At 33.3% G+C, this 16,532-nt stretch overlaps 1 protein-coding gene across 1 annotated transcript; it reads right to left on the reverse strand.

The window, feature by feature from the left end:
* Nucleotides 1-4,023: 4,023 nt before the first annotated feature.
* On the reverse strand, nt 4,024-11,939 carry LOC106636814 (sodium/potassium/calcium exchanger 4). Its single transcript, XM_014349340.2, has 6 exons — nt 11,328-11,939; nt 8,121-8,566; nt 7,272-7,515; nt 6,700-6,870; nt 6,163-6,471; nt 4,024-4,432 (listed from the first exon to the last, which is right to left on the reverse strand). Exons 1-6 carry the CDS (start codon nt 11,455-11,457, stop codon nt 4,119-4,121), a joined length of 1,614 nt encoding a protein of 537 aa, XP_014204826.2. The 5' UTR covers nt 11,458-11,939; the 3' UTR covers nt 4,024-4,118.
* Between the last annotated feature and the right edge of the window lie 4,593 nt (nt 11,940-16,532).

Raw genomic sequence — 16,532 nt, forward strand, 5'->3', positions numbered from 1 at the left:
CATTTTTAAACAAATAAGAAAACAAATTTTTCATCATGCGATAAATTTTAACTTTTAATCTGTATAATGTGATTTGCAACCGTAATATTGAATTTTGAGTGGAGGGAGGAAGAGAGAAGTTTTTAATCTTGATCGCTGATAAGCTTTCAGCCTTATTAGATTTTTATGCATGTATATATTACATATGTATGATAAAACGAAAAAAATTAAGGAAAATTTAGTATCGAAACATGTTTCCTGAATTTTCTTTATTTAGCAAAAGAATAAATTTAAAAAAAAAATTAACAATTAAAAAAAAACCAAAAAGTATGTCATTGTCGACGATGTTTTAAAATTTTGGCGGGGATAACCGATGCTTCGAATCCGGCGTTTTTATACTATCGTACGATTAAGAAATAAATTTTTCCACTTTTTTCTTCTGTAAGAAGTTTCGATAACTTTTTCATGAATAATAATATTAGCTGGTCGATAATACGAGAGATGCATGGTAGAATTTAAATAAGCAGTAAGGATTGCGATAAAGAAAAAACCTGCTGCAATGAAATACAATAAATAATAATAAATCATACGCAATAAGTAAGCTAAAAAAGGTAAATAAATAAAATAACTCGGTAAAAATAAACGAGGTTTGCTCTAGTTAGCAGTTCAAGCAAATAATAACGAATAAACGTAGTCAATGAACTTCTTAACGTCACAGATGAGTTGGCAAAGAACAAAAGCATGTGTATATACAGTAATATTATACATAAAAACGTTGACGACTCGTGATCACAACCGTCGAGATTCGAAAGCCTCGTCCCCTGAAGGAATTTTAACTGTAGTCGATACGTGAAATAATCACAGCTCGACGAGCACCGTACGTTAATAAACGATTTAAAAAATAGATTCACAAATAAATTTAAAAAAATAATAATAATAATAAAGAAATAATAATAAAAATAATAGCACCATAAAACAGTCGATCATTAGTATTGTTCGAAAAACACACGCGCGTACAAATCTTGAGAGAAGGGATGATAATTGCTGGAAAAACGCGACGGGTCGGACGAGGAAAAAGTTTTTAGGCGATGACTTAGTGTTCACGCAACAAAAAAATTAAAGTAGCGCGCTGCCATTTCGGAGCGCACACGTTCTTATCTATGCGGTTTTAATTGCTTTTCGACTCGAACAGTTTTACATTAGATCAATTGTTAATATATATGTATACTTACATTGCTCGCAAGACGGACTAGCTCGGGCTTCGTTTTAAGGTTTGATCGGCTTACTCTGGATTCGAGTGGATTTTTTGATATTTTTATGTAGTTGTATGAGCCCAAGGATTTACGTACTATCAACAAAGAGTAAACGGAAAGTCATGCAGCTTGGCACGTAAAAAAAACAAAATTTAACTATCGCAGATATACACACTTGAGTCAAATTAGATTAAATTAATCTTTCGTTGATTCAATAAATTATTCGACTAATGTTACTCTTTATAACTAAAATTTTCTTTTTTTTTTTTAGTTGTAAAAAAGTATTGAATCCGGAGTAAAACGTAAATTTTAAAACGTCGAATAAGATATAAGCTTAGGCACTTTTTAATTTCAAAAGTAAAATTACAAAATAAATTAACTATTGTACGAATTATAGAAGAAGGAATGATGCAAACATCGAGCAGTCGTTTGTTGTGTGCCGGTGCTTGGATTTGTTGACACCTCGAGCGTAGCGAAAATTCTGTGGACGACGAGCGAAGCGTAGTTACTTTTTTACCGAAACACTGCGTGTACATCCGAATACTTACTTCCTGCATTCCTACTCGCAATCGAGCCGAAAACCGTTCACTGTAAAAAAGCGACAAACAAAAAAAAACAGAAAACAAACGACTTAAACAGCCTGAAAAAAAAAAGAAAAAAAACGAAATCGGTAAAACTTTCACACAGCAAGAGGGCACGAGCTATTAATATATTATATACATACGATATTTCATAAAGTTTTGTAGATACATCGATTGAATAATAATAGCGTTAAATGATTCGAAGTAACGGAAAATTTGTTGGACGAAACAAAAAAAAAATTAATATCACGAGTAAAAACGTTCCTGAGAGAGAATGTCTGTAGGTGTTCACAAGCGAGAGCCAGATGTACAATATCCGAGAAGTCGATTTTTGCCAAATACAGCAGCAGGATTTTGAAGTTAAAATTACGTTAAAAAAACTAAGGAGTAATGTAGTTCGTGATTATTCAGTGCTCTCTTCAAAAATTATGATAAAATGAATAATGAAAAAAAAAAAAAAAAAAAAAATTGTTTTTACATTGTTACACAGAGGCAGGGAGGATGAGTGGCGCCTTTTTATTATCACAATAAAAGCTTCAAAAGATGAAGGAGTAACAATAAGTAAAAGTAAAAAGAATATGTGTCTTTGTTGATTTATTTACAAACACCAACTGTTTTTCAGGAATTTTCATGGAAATCAGTTTGGATTTTCATTAACTTCCACACAGGTCTCACTATATTGCAATTTTTTATGTACGAGAAAAAATATACACAATGGAATCAGGATAACAATAAGAATTTTGAATTTTCTAACTAAAATTAATATTTTATTACACGTATACGATATATACATTGTATAGTTAACACTTAATTTACACATTCACACACATACATACATAGACATAATTATACGCCCGCTGCCAGACTTAGGTACTTTTATTTTATAAATTTTCAATAATTTCTTAATACAAATTTTTTTTTGTTTTACTAATTGTTTTTTTTTTGGAGAGTTTTGTTTTATTTTTCATTTTTATACTCAACAAAAATTTCAAGCAACTAATAATGCAACATATTTTTTTAGAAAATAAAAAATATCATAAAGTATTTAAAAATGTATTTAAACACTTTTTTCTTTTAAATTGTTTTGTTTTTTAAAACAAAATGTATTACTTTTGTAAAAATTTTTTTTTAAATACTCGATTATAAACAGTAAATAAAAAAAAAAAAAAAAAAAAAGTGTAGCACAAATAAAACATTGAAGAAAATTGTAACTAGTATTTGAAAAAGTCAGTATTCATCTCCAAGTCCGTGTACCGCAATTCATAATTACTCTCTACTAACAAAGAGAACAAAATAAAAGATGCCTTAAGTATACATTCATACAAACATATAAAACTATGTACAGTAAATTCTTCATTTGCGTGTGTGTAAATAATAAGCAAGTTGTCTTTCACAGTTTGGCTGACTCGATATATTCTACGTATATTACTCAGTAATGTACAACAAATCGTCGCTACGTCATAATAAATCGAAATATGTAATTTACACGTATCAGCCGCGTGTGCTGATCACACCGTGTAGATTATTGTTATCTCGGTAAAGTCCGCGTCTCTGTTTTTCTTTAACCTTCGCACTTTTCTTGCGTCCGATCGACTCGTTCTTTCACTGAAATTCATTATCTTCCTTTATCGTCGCAAGTTCTCTGTCACTCGTCGATCTAGAGTTCACTTCGTACTCGTTCGATGGGAGATAATCGAGGGAAAATCAATTAAACGGTACACGCATGTACACGAAAAAGGACGCTCTATCAGCACGTGGCACTCCATCGCGACCATGAGGATAAAAATTATCAGACGTTATTATTCATTTCTACGAACGCACAATTACACTTACGTAATTTATACTTTGTTCAATAGCAATACATCTTTTAAGCGTGTACATATATTTTTCACAGTAATATTTTTGCTAACTCAATCTTCACACATAACTATACAGTACAATTCATTTATCACGCGAACACACAAAATTATAAATGTTGTTGCTTTTTTTTTTTTTATACATTAAATCACAATTATCCGTTGCCTTGAGTACGAGCTATACGTAAACCTAAAACTGGGCTATCGTGTAATAAATCTAGAGATAATTGTTTCAATAAGGCAATGGCATCTACACGTTGTTGCTACATATCATCAACACCAAAAGTACGACTCACAGCTTTACCTGCACGAGTTGCAAGTTTCTCTACAGAAACACTTAACGACATGAAAAAAAAAAAAAAAAAAAACCTACCAACACAAGAGCATGACGACTCTTTGTATTATTATTTGTACTATGCGCGGCGAAGTAACGAAATAGTCCCGGTTTCTCAACACATGGGCGGATTGACGAAGAAGAAGACATTGAGCTCCATCATGACCGCGCCGATGAGGAAGAGCGCGTACATCAGGAGACAGGCAATGCCGACCTTTTTGTTGAGGATGAAGCCGTAAAGGGCGGTCACGGCGTAGAAGCCGATGACGCAGATGATGATGGAAAAATTGCTGTAGACAAGCGCTCCGGAGACTATGGCCACCTTCCGGCCGGTCATGAAGCACCTGATGGCCCATGGAAGTCCGAGGCACAGGAGAATGTCGAGGGTATTGGCACCCAGGGTGTTGCTCATCGCCATGTCACCGTGGCCTGCAATTACATCCATTTTTTTGAGCTTTTTTGGGCACATACACAAATTATAACGGTACAATTGGAAACACAAACCTTTTTTTTATAAATATTAATATTATTATTATTATTTTTTTTTACCTGTTACTTGCTATTATATATAAGATCAGGGTCGAAAATGACAAAAACTGTTTTTCAAAGTACTTTCTTTACATTTTTATATTAAGTATAATTTTTTTTTAAATTTGTTTACGAATTTAAAATACGTAATGGTAAACTGACTTGTAAATTTGTCTAAATGTATCACTTGATAGGGTATTTGTATACCAATATTTAAAAATAACCAAAACTATTATTAACGCTTTCGTTACGCGTCGTAAGCTCATTGTAAATACAATGTACATTATCATTGTGATGAAATAATAAATTTTTCCAGATTTTTCCTAATTTAATTATCGGCATATCACCACTGTAAAAAGATGCTTTTCTGTGTATCAATGAGCTTTTGGATCATTGATCGATTATCATAAATTAAAGCTCGCTACTTTCTTCAAATCATCACTATCCCATCAATATAAATTTAAACTGGAAAAAAAATGAAGAATTACGATTGTGTATTACCATAGCACACATTATAATTACAATAAATGCATCTATAGGGTTAAAGAATCAATTGAGTGTTACGAAAATGTCTTCTCAATACGGAATATCAACCTAAGTTCTACCTCTACCATGAAGAATTGGATTCATTCATACTATTTCATTCATGCTAAGCTGAGGAATTTAAATAAGCGAGTTTTATGATTTCAATAGAAATGTTTAACATTTTCCCTTATGCGATAAGAATTCATTGATCGATCGTACGATTGATTAACGGACAATAAATGGGTGTGAAAACAAAGAAACGTTTTCACAAAACCGATGATAAATCAATTACTAAAAAATGAAAAGTACTTGATTATTGTTGAATGTCATGAGCATCAGGAAATAAAGTAAATGTAGCTTATTACAAAGATAAGCAGACTGACGGTCTTAAATTAGGTAATAAAACGATTCTTCTTCATATTAACGAGTCAATCTTACTTTACGAAGAACATTTATTAACTAATTTAAAATACATTGATTACCTCTGATCTCGGACCTTTTTTTAAAGATTAGCCCATTAATCGTATGGAAAGACAATTAAAAACATCAATTAAATAGCCTGTTGTAGGCCTCAGGTACATAATTGTTGTTCGTTATCCAACACGTAATACTGAATTTATTTTTTATATCAAGATAAAGGAAAGTTAATGACTCGTGAGCTTTTAAGACGATGGATAAAAAATATATTCACCTAAAATTTATCATTTTTGATAGAAAAAAAAAAAAAGGTTTAATCCGCTATTTCATACTATTATCAATACGACTGATGATGTAGCTATAATCCTATAAAAAAAATATTCGAGTACAAAAATTCCAACGGGTGCATTGGCGCAAGTAACTTGAACAAAAAAGCGCATAACGTGAGTATGAAAGCATTAGAAATGAGAAAAATCGAATTTGTCTCGTAAACGATAAGATAAACAATCTAGCGCATCAGTGAGTCCAACGGTAGCCCCAACGCTTAACGTTGTGTAACTCGGACCGATAGAGAAATCCCCCGATCTAACTTGTTGGGACACCACCAACCGTATCTGTGCGCAGTAAGTACAAGGCACTGTTAAGATTTAAAAAAAAGTACCCGCAAAGGTGTACATCATCGGTCTTACCTTGGCGCGAGAGTATGACGATCGACACCATTTCCGGCAGATTACCACCCGCTGACAAAAAGGTGATTCCCATGACGGAGTCGGGAATACCAATCGTGTCTCCCACGACCGTCGTCATCCACGAGACGAGGTAGGACGATATGGCGATCCAAATAACGCACATGACAAACGTGCAAGGGTAGAATTTTCTTAGCCGTTTGTACCGGCTGTCCGGTATCGTTACGAAGAGGACGAATTTCAGGGGCCACGTGAAGACGAACCACAACTTCTCTGGCGACGTGCACTTCGATGGCCACGAGAATATCGTTTCTTGAAAATCATTGACGAGAATTTTTGATTTGGTATGTACATCGAGAAGTTGAACAAAAATATTTTTAACCGCACAATTAAATTTTACCAACGTGTATAGTCTCAAAAAGATTAATTTTGATTGTTGTCAGTAAAAAAAAAAAAAAAATAAAATTATCAATCGCAACATCATCCTTGAACCCGTAATCTTTTTGGATTGCAAGCGATAGGGTAAGCCAAAAGTTGTACCTGGCTCCTTGTAGACCTCGGGAATCGGCGTGAGGTAATCGGCGCCAGCCTCGCCGTTGGACCGAGCTTTTAATTTGCGCAAGCTGTTCCTGTACTCGGTCACAAGTTCCCCGTGGAAGTACGGCTTGTAAGTTCCAAAGGGCATCGCATCGCTTTCTTGCTTCACGGTTTCTGGAAAAAATGTTCAAAATTGTTCGTTGTACTGATAATTCGTCCTCTTAGCTCAGGCTTTCGTACGAACGGAAAATAACTTAATCATCAGGCAATTGGAGAAAAAAAAATTTATTACTGTTCATGAGCAATTTTGGAATGTGTGTATGTAGTTGCTCGAATAAATGTAATGGACGACGTCGTTTTAGATAATTTAACGGGTCTAATTTTAATTCGTGTCATTTGCTCGATGTTAAATTTGGTACGACAGAGTTTGTAAAACACACGAGACTATTAACGTAATTGCTTCGTCCAAAAATAAACGTAAAACACTTGTCAAACATAATATTAGGCTTTTGAACAAATTACGTTAGAAGAGACCCTTTTCCCGAAATAGATTTTCATTTAGAGACAATATTTACCTTCTTTGGCGTCAGGATCAGGGGGCGTGGGCTCCACCTTGGGGTGAGCAAACATCCTTCGGAAGGTCCGGGCAATACTGTCGTTTACGAATAAGAGGGTAAAGTAACTGAAGAACAAGATGAGCAGGACTACGGACTCGGTTAGCGTCACGTAGCCGTCCCACATGACGAAGACGAGGACACCCACGGACAGCGCGTATATGATGCAGTCCCTCGACAGAATTTGCCATTTTAGCCGTATACCCTGCGGATCATGGTCTATTGTTATTTTTATTCTCGTCGGTGCATGCGAGTTGAAAAATTATGTCTATATTACTTTTTTTCTACGCTATTGCGCGCTTCGTTAGGATATTGTTATGTTACGTGGAAATTAGGGTTTAAACTGTCGCGACGAGTAAATGAAGATTGCTGCTTACATAGAACATAAATTGTACGTGGTGATTGTCTACAAATGCTATTTGAGTGTGTCATTAAACCGCACGAGTAAGGTGGTTTTATTGGCGTCTTACTGATATTTAGGTCAGAAATGGGTGGACGTAAAAATAAAACCAAACGTTGCACTCGTGTTTTAAATTTGTACACCATCCCCGTCAAGGATTAGCGTAATTACTTGCTCAAATACTTCACCATACAGTTTTTAATCAAATTGCAATAAAAACAATATTTTGAAAGAAAAAACATAAGAATACTTGCTTAAATATTTTAAAGTAATTCTTAGTCTCAATAATCATAAATGCATCCTCCTTTTTTCAGAAAAATTCCTTGTTGGGATTTGTATTGCGAATAAAAATAAAGAATGATTTTTCTCGCAAAAATAACTTAATAAAAAAAGAAAAAAAAAGGTCAAACCTGAGCAGCAAAGAGCGCTCCAACGGCGGGGGTGGCGAAGGTGTTGAAAACAGCTCCACCGACGACGGTGCCAATACCGAGATCGGACTCGGTGAGAAATGTGCCCACGACATTGATGAATAGCTCGGGGAAGCAACTGGCCGTGGCGAGGAACGTGGCCCCAGCAACATCGGCGCTTATCCTCAGGTCGGCGCAGATGCAGTCGAGGGACGGCAGCAGGTAGTCGTTGCACACGTACGCCGTGAGGAGGAAGCAGTAGAGCCCGAACAGGACGTGCAGGGCAACCGCACCGCGTTGGCGCTCCCGCCTCGTGAATAGGTCCTCGGGAAAGTCCTCTATCGAGTGGTGGGAGCAGTTTTCGTCCTCCACCACCGCCTCGAGGCTAGCGGCTGATTGTTTCGGTTGGGACGAGCTGGCATTTTCGACGCTTCTTGGCAATGCCGGTGCTGTTGATCATAATTTCATTGAGCGATAAAAGAGGTAGCTCGAGGTGGTTTACGCGAACATAAAAGGAGACGACGAAAAATGTACTTTTCGGGGTTTTATGGGTTAGCGCTCGTAAGCTTAAATGACGATTGCAGTTATTGAGTACGGACGGTTTTTGTGTGCAGTGATGCAAAGGACAGCGTCTCTATAGATAAGATAAACAAATCCGACTTACGTGAAAATAAAAGTCGGGAAAAAAAAATGTATATATATATACAAAAGTATCACAGAGTTTTAATAATTCGTTCAAATACTTTGTAATAATTTACACTTTTTCTTAAATTGAAATGAAAGTATTGTACCAAGAGAAAAAGAAAAATTATAATATGAATGTGGAAATTAGTGTGACGTATAAGGACTTGTTGAACTTATTTTTGTGCGAGTTATGTCTTTACGATTTTAATTTAATTTTTTTTAGTCATGTACACAAAGACACTGCCAAATTTCTTGATCTTATCTATCGATACGTTGTTAAAAAGATAGTGAAATAAATCTTCAAAAAACCGAGTCTGTTTTTGTGATATTACAGGTAACAACAGTTCATCATAAAATTTACAAGCTAATCGGCACAGAACAACTCGTGTTCATCGTATGACTTCGAGACATAAACTCAGTGGGTGGATCATTCTACAAATTGGAATCAGATTAATTGCCAGGCTAATGTCAAAAGAACGCGCGCTCTTTCGAGTCGATGGATTAAGAACAACGCAGTCATAAACGCGCAAAGCGCGAGCCGAAGATTTTGTTTGTTTTTGCTTGTATAAATCGTCATTGCGCAATTATGCATATAGTAAAGATTACACGCATTTCTTTTTTTTTTAATCGGCTAATCGATTAACCAGATTCCATTTGGTTTGATTGAATGACGGATCGAGTCAACCAGGTGTCTGGCACGTACGGAATATAATATCTTTAAGAATAAACTGAAATTCTTAATTTATTATTAGTATTTGCAGATTTTTCACTTTACTTATAAACTTGAATCTTTAAATTAAAACATAAAAAATTGGTACACCATAAATACATTTGTATTTATATTTGGCAATCAATATTAATGAATTTTAATCTAATCAATTGACAGTGACAACCAATTGTTATCAGTACAAATTTTTACGCTATTTGTGTATTTATCTTTCACTACTTGAATTCGATTCCGAGATTTGATAGAACAAAAATTTTGCACGTCCCTTTTTTAAAGATAACAGTTTTATAACTTTTTAAAGCAAGTACTATAGGAATAATGTGATAAAGCTCAAATTTTATCTTTAAAAATAAAAAATGCTGAAAAACTCATTTTTTTAAAAAGGTTTAATGTAAATAATAACTAAAAAGATTAAAATAGAAAAATCTGGAAATGACTACAATACTTTTTGCTTTTTCCTGTGATTAAAAGCTCAAATTATACAAGAGATAGTACTGTCATCGTTAAATATTTAAGCTCTTTTTTTAGTCCAAGGGAATTTATTTTAATTTACAAAGACAATAAATTGTTACATAAGTAAAATGCATTCATTTATTCACTTTATTCGTGAGAAAGTCGATGTACTTACACTTTTTTTTTTACATTGTATAATAATGCAGAAATGTGTTTTATATAATGAGCAACATCAATGTTAAAAAAAGAAGAAAAAAAACAGCTCCATAATAGTTTAGTATACAATGTACTAGGTAAATATACTCAAGTATAGATAATATTTGATTATTTCGAGAATGTTCACACTGATGTCCTTCTTACATATTTATGATGTTTTTGTTTGTATACCATTTCTTTCTTCGATAATTCATATTTTACATTTTTAGAACAAATAAATGTATCTGGGAATATTTCTGTTTGTATTTCTGTACTACAGTATTGTAATATTACTTGTTATTTTTAATATTCACTTAAATGGTAGGTTTAAAGAGCATTTTCCGGTTTATATTTCTAAACAACACGTGATCAACAATAAATTACTAAAAAATTAATTTTCATTAAATTGTATTTTATATTATTATATTGTATAAACTGTTAAATAGAATAACAAATAAGATAATGTTTAAAAATGCAAAATTGTTTTGCTGGATATCAAACTCTAAAAAATGTGTAACAATGTACAGTAAAATGTATAGATCATATCGAGTAATTGATTAAAACGTCTTTAAATTTCGATAATTGATAATATAATTATATGATTTATTTTTCTTAATCTACAAAAAACGACGTGTGTGTACACCAAATAAAAGATATGACTCGCACAAGATGGTATTTGTAAGAAAAGAACAATTCAGGTATTCCCAGTACGAAACTTTGTATGAAAGTATCAACTGACAAAATAACTACCTACGGTACATTTTGTGCCACGCAAGACACATCGACGATAAATGACTTTGAGCAACCACTTTTAATCATCCTCGAACCCCAATTAACGAACTCTTATCGAAAAAATTTGTTTTTCCGCCAAGCTCGCCAATACATTCGACTGAATTAAATGCACTAGGAAAAAAAAAAAAAAAAAAAAAAAACATAAAATTAGCCAAACAGCGAAGCACAACTTTGCACTATACGAGAGAAACCGATGTGCTCCTCGGGCAACACCGAGCTCGTTAATTATTCATGAAAACGAAAATAATCAGTCACACTGTCACCCAGCACCGAACCAGAGTGTAAAATAAATGTAGAAAAAAAAAAAGAAATGACCACACATTTCCAGCGTGAAAATAAATTATTTCCAAGCTCCTTACCACTTTTGGCACCCAAGGTGTGCGCCTCGAGAGCACAGGACAACGTGCCAGCTAGCAGCAACAGCACCAGCAACAGGTTCTTGTTCCGGTGGATCGGCAGAAAACGCGAACCCATCGCGGCATCCTCCATCCAAAAGATCGAAACCTAACGGAAATCCTCTCTCGCCCCCCCTTACCTAATTGTTACAAATCACTAGTGTCGCACAAGCACTGCACCACCGCAAAAAAGGAAAAAACTTTTTTAGTCTGCGAGACAACCGGTCAAGGAGCCGTACTCCGGAGGTTCGATCGGTATAGGTACACCAAGCACACGCCTCAGCCGCGGATGCGCGACTGACTGTCGACTGCAGGCCGCGGCCGACTAAACCTCCCCCTTATACTTACTTATCCGAGTCCGATCCGTCTGTCACTCAAATGTATACTCCTAAATGACCCATATCTCTTACTCATTCACTCACGAGAGTGACACCTGAGACTTTGGTATACCTCTCTGTGTGCGTGGGTGTTTAATTGTATTTATCTCTCTCTATACCCACTTGTCGTATACGTGCGAGTTTTTCACAGTACTCATCGATGTCGTTTATCACGGTATCTCTCACTAAATACCTTCGATTTTTCTACGTATTTTTCATCCGAGCGTGAGAAAGCCGAGCTTAGTAGATAAGTCGTTGACGTGGCCGTTGCGTTGCCTGTATATATTATCGATGACCTTTGAAAACGTGACTGAACGTTAATTTTAGTGGTTAACGAATGAGAAAATTTTTTGGTTAGAGTATTGCAATGTTTAAGTGAACGAGCTCATCGATATCAGTTCCAGATAATTGTCTGATAAGGATTTAAAAAAAAATTTGGATAACGATTTCTTCCAAACGCATCGTTATCTGTGTGAATACGATCGCCTCTAATTGTAAGCGGGGATAGGTGCATTTTCGGGATATGCGATTGGTCGTATAGGCCACGTAATTTAAATGTATTTGTCCAAGGCAAAAGCTAGACTGAATAGAACTATTTTTTTTTCCACTCAATTTTTGAGGTCCAAAATGCCGGAAGGTGCCTTTCGTACGATAACACTTAATAGAAGTGCAGAGTTTCGAGATCGATGTGATTTATTGCATTGATGATATTTAGATTACTAAAACATTTGATGATTTACAAGCGTAATTGAAAGCGCATCGACTTCGGCGTTATCTGTAGTATGTCGAATCGAATTATAAAAAAGATCAATTAGCAGGAAGTCCATTTACTTGTTTAATATCGTAATAAGGTTAGAGAAATAATTAAGTATTATTACTGTACTCGTCTCAACAAATGTGGATATTGATTTTGTTGTATCAATATTGTCATAATCTTTTTTTTTTTATGGAAGTAGAACAAGACTTTATCTTAAGGTGAATTCATGAAATCATTAATTATTTCATGAATACAATTTTTTAAGAGTAACATCAATGGATTAATTTTTAAACAGTAGTTTATTGTAATAGGCTTTATCAATTACTGAAAAAAAAAATTAATAATAATAATAATAATAATCAACATTTCCGACGATAGCTGGTGATATGGTGGATCAGAAATGGAATTGTGATCAAATTATTATTCGTTCAAGTGAAATTAGGTTATAAATAAATATTTAGATAGATTGAAAAAAAAAGTTTTTGACAAAGGAAAAAAATGTGTAAAACATATTAAAGAATATTATTCTTATTTCTTAACAGTTTTCTTGTTAATTAATTGTGGAAGAATTATATGATATTTTGGCAGAAAATTTTTTTAATAGTAATATCATGATGTTGTATGTATACCACCTATAGTAGTAATTTTATATCGCTATAGCGTGGAATAAAAATATGTGAGAATTATACAAAAAATGAATCCCTTTTATTGTTCTAAATAAAAAGCTAATGACGATTTTGTACTTTAGGAACTGATTTCATCATCTATGAATTACTTACCATCACGTGCTGTCATGAATTATTGTGAGAAAAAAAATTCTGAATAAAATCCGTTTTTATTTGTTTTTTGTTTTTTTGTTTAAAAAAAAATTATTTTTCAAATTAAAAATTGTTGTTCAAAAGCTTGGTCAATGTTCTTTAGCAGTTAATTCTTTCTTAATCGTTAGAAGTAATTTTTAAAAATTTATTCATCAAACTTGTTTTTGTTGAAAATTATAGAAAAAGGTTTATAGTGGTGTGCTCCTCTTGTAATGTATGATGTTTATTTAATAATATTAAAGCTAGTATAAAAGTAGCCACAGTAAGGGGCTAAGTACTTTTAATATCGAAAGATACACTCCCGACTCCCGAGTCCCTAAACTGATAAAAAAAATGATGCGTCATTGGTTTCAACCGCGATTTGATTGGCCATCGATGTTTGACTTTACGGGAAAGTTCACATACGTCTTGCCTTTTGCCGCATATATAGGTATACTACAGCGTTCTATTAGCATATGGTTACCGGTTACCTACATTATCAAAGGAAAGCCAACATACCATATTATTTATATATTAGTATTACTTGATTACCGACAACGGTTGGCCACAGCAGCATTGTAAATGCTGAAATGACAGTATAACCGTACCTCTGACCGCGTGGCGGCAATTAGTCCAATAATACATGAATATCATACATAAAGTAAGCTCCCGCAAGTGGCGAAAAAAAGGTTTAGTTAGTAGATTCGTTCACCTTACAATCCAGGGACGGTCGGGGACGGTGTGAGCGAGTCGGAGACGAAAGTGAACAAGTGCTCTTCTCCGATCGTCCGCGATCGTCCCTGACCGTACGCGATGCGCAGTTGTACACGTTAGGTTAGATTAATGCTGTATGTAAACAATAGTTTGTAAATAAAGAAGTGCAAATACAAACAAGTTTGTTTACTTACGGCTCGGTTTGAATGGTTTTCTACTGTTGAAAGATGTGTAGTAGCCCACCGGGACCGTTCTTACACAGGTAAGTACGGTAAGTAAAAGGTAAGTTGAACGTGGGTTGGCTTGCTGGTGAGTTCATATTTTTTTTTTTTTTTTTTTTTTTTTTGCAACGTTATTAAATATTTATACGTTATTACAAAAAAAATGTCAATTACGAAGAACTTCACAAAGTCCGTAACTAGTAGCGTTAAAAAATTTCATGTTCTTGTTATGAACCAATGTGAGTTGGTGATGGTTGTTTAATTGCATATTCATACCTACGTGCAGGGTTCAAGGACAAGGACACAAAAACTTGCTTGGGTTACACATGTATAAAGTAATTTACGGTAATTACAACAATTTGACGTATACAACGTTAATATACAAATAAATTACGAGTAAATTCATTCTGCACTTGCAGACTTAATGATTGTGAGAAAATTGAATGTCAAATTTTTAGATAGTTATCGAACGACCTCATTATGTCACTGCTGAGTGATTGCAATTTCTTTGCTACAATGTGTATGTGTATACCCACTTTAAATTCAACTGATGTCTCGAAGTAGAAACTCGAGAGACCATAAATCATTTGAATTGTTTGGGCTCATCAAAGACGATATCATAATTAAAATAAACAAATACCAATTGAAGAAAAATTTTTTTTAAATAGTTTAAGATGAATTAAACAATCTTAAAAGTAAAAAGAAGGTTGATCATCACTTTAAAAATACATGTGACCTATTGTATTCGATTTGCTTGAAGTAACGAAAATATTGTGTATTAGAAATACAATTTTGTTTACGTCCGATTGTATTCAATAAATTGACACGTTAACATGGAAATACTATCATTTGTACCTATCGAAAGTTTTATCAATTATACCCACAATGTTGGTATTTAGTTTTTCTGCAACTTAAAGAGTTAGGTGTTAACTAAGTAAATTTTATCATCAGTTTTGATTTTCTTATATTATCTCAATTGACAAATAGCTCTCGAGCATATTTTTTTGACACTTTTCCTCGTACGTATGATTTAATTGATGGAAGATTAAATTGATTGCGGGCATTCACAACATCCTTAATTTTGTTGTAAAATTCCCAAGGCTGTCGTAAAAACAAAAACAGGGACTTCACTTGATATTTCACATCTATCGATTACTTAAGAGTAAAATACAATCATAACAGCGCCTGTGTTAGTACTGTATTTTATGCTTTGAAAAGTTATGAATATTCAGCTATTGTTTTTAAAAAACGCATTTGTTTTTCTTTCAAATGAGCGTGGGACATTTATGCGATTGTTAAAACTTAGCATTTGGCACTGAAAGAAGGAGTAAATTACCGGTCAATTTCACGCAGATCTTTAATAATTTTTTTTTCAATTATATTGGTGATACTTGATTTGCATTTTGATGACGTTTTTGTTTGAGTTGAGCAGACAAATTTCTCATATTTCAATAGCTTACTAACTACGCTCTTAAATTACTAGATTCTTTCAAAGATTTTCTTATTTGTAAAACTTCGTTACTTTGCAAATTTATGTAAATTGTAATTTCAATGGAATGTCATTTATGTCAATGCACAATAAAATTTATTTAAATCTATGATTATAGTTCGAAAAAAAAGTTTTGTTTTCATTGTTGTTTGTTACAAATTTAACCAAAATTAAAATATGTTATGGACTATAAATAAGAATGTACGCAATTTTTAAAGTTATTTTCTGTAGATATTTATTTTAAAAAAATTGTTTTCATTCGGTTGTACAATGATATTTGGTTGAAAAATCGATGAAATTTCCTATATAGATTTTTACAGTTGGTATTTTTTCTAGCCTCATCGAGTTTTTAACATCAATGCGATGATTGTGTTTCTATTTTGAGGTTTAACAAAGTTATATATTTTAATATATTTACACTCTGTATAAAAATCTTAAAAACCTCAAATCAAGTAAAAATCAATGATATGATTTTGCAATAGCAAATTTATTTACACTGTACTTATAATTGATGTGCCTGATGTCTATTATTATGTAACTTAGATACTTATGAACAAAAAATACTACGTTTCAGTGGGTTTCAATATTAATTAAATTCAAAATGATTTCGGCATGTATTAACAAAAATTAATATTTTATAAAGCGTATTATATACACTGTATGTTTGCAATACATTTTTAAACGTATGTACAAACACTTTTTTACATGTTAGCGAAAAAAAAAAAAAAATCATTCATAAGTATACATTAAACTGTATGAATAGCGTAATATAAAAATAAAATGTAAACGACTGATTGTTTCCCTTGTGATATAA

This window comes from Copidosoma floridanum, unplaced genomic scaffold (genome assembly GCF_036245765.1).
Source record: "Copidosoma floridanum isolate Cflo_tuat_1 unplaced genomic scaffold, Cflo_Japanese_pri ptg000014l, whole genome shotgun sequence".
Classification (NCBI taxonomy): Eukaryota; Metazoa; Arthropoda; class Insecta; order Hymenoptera; family Encyrtidae; genus Copidosoma; species Copidosoma floridanum.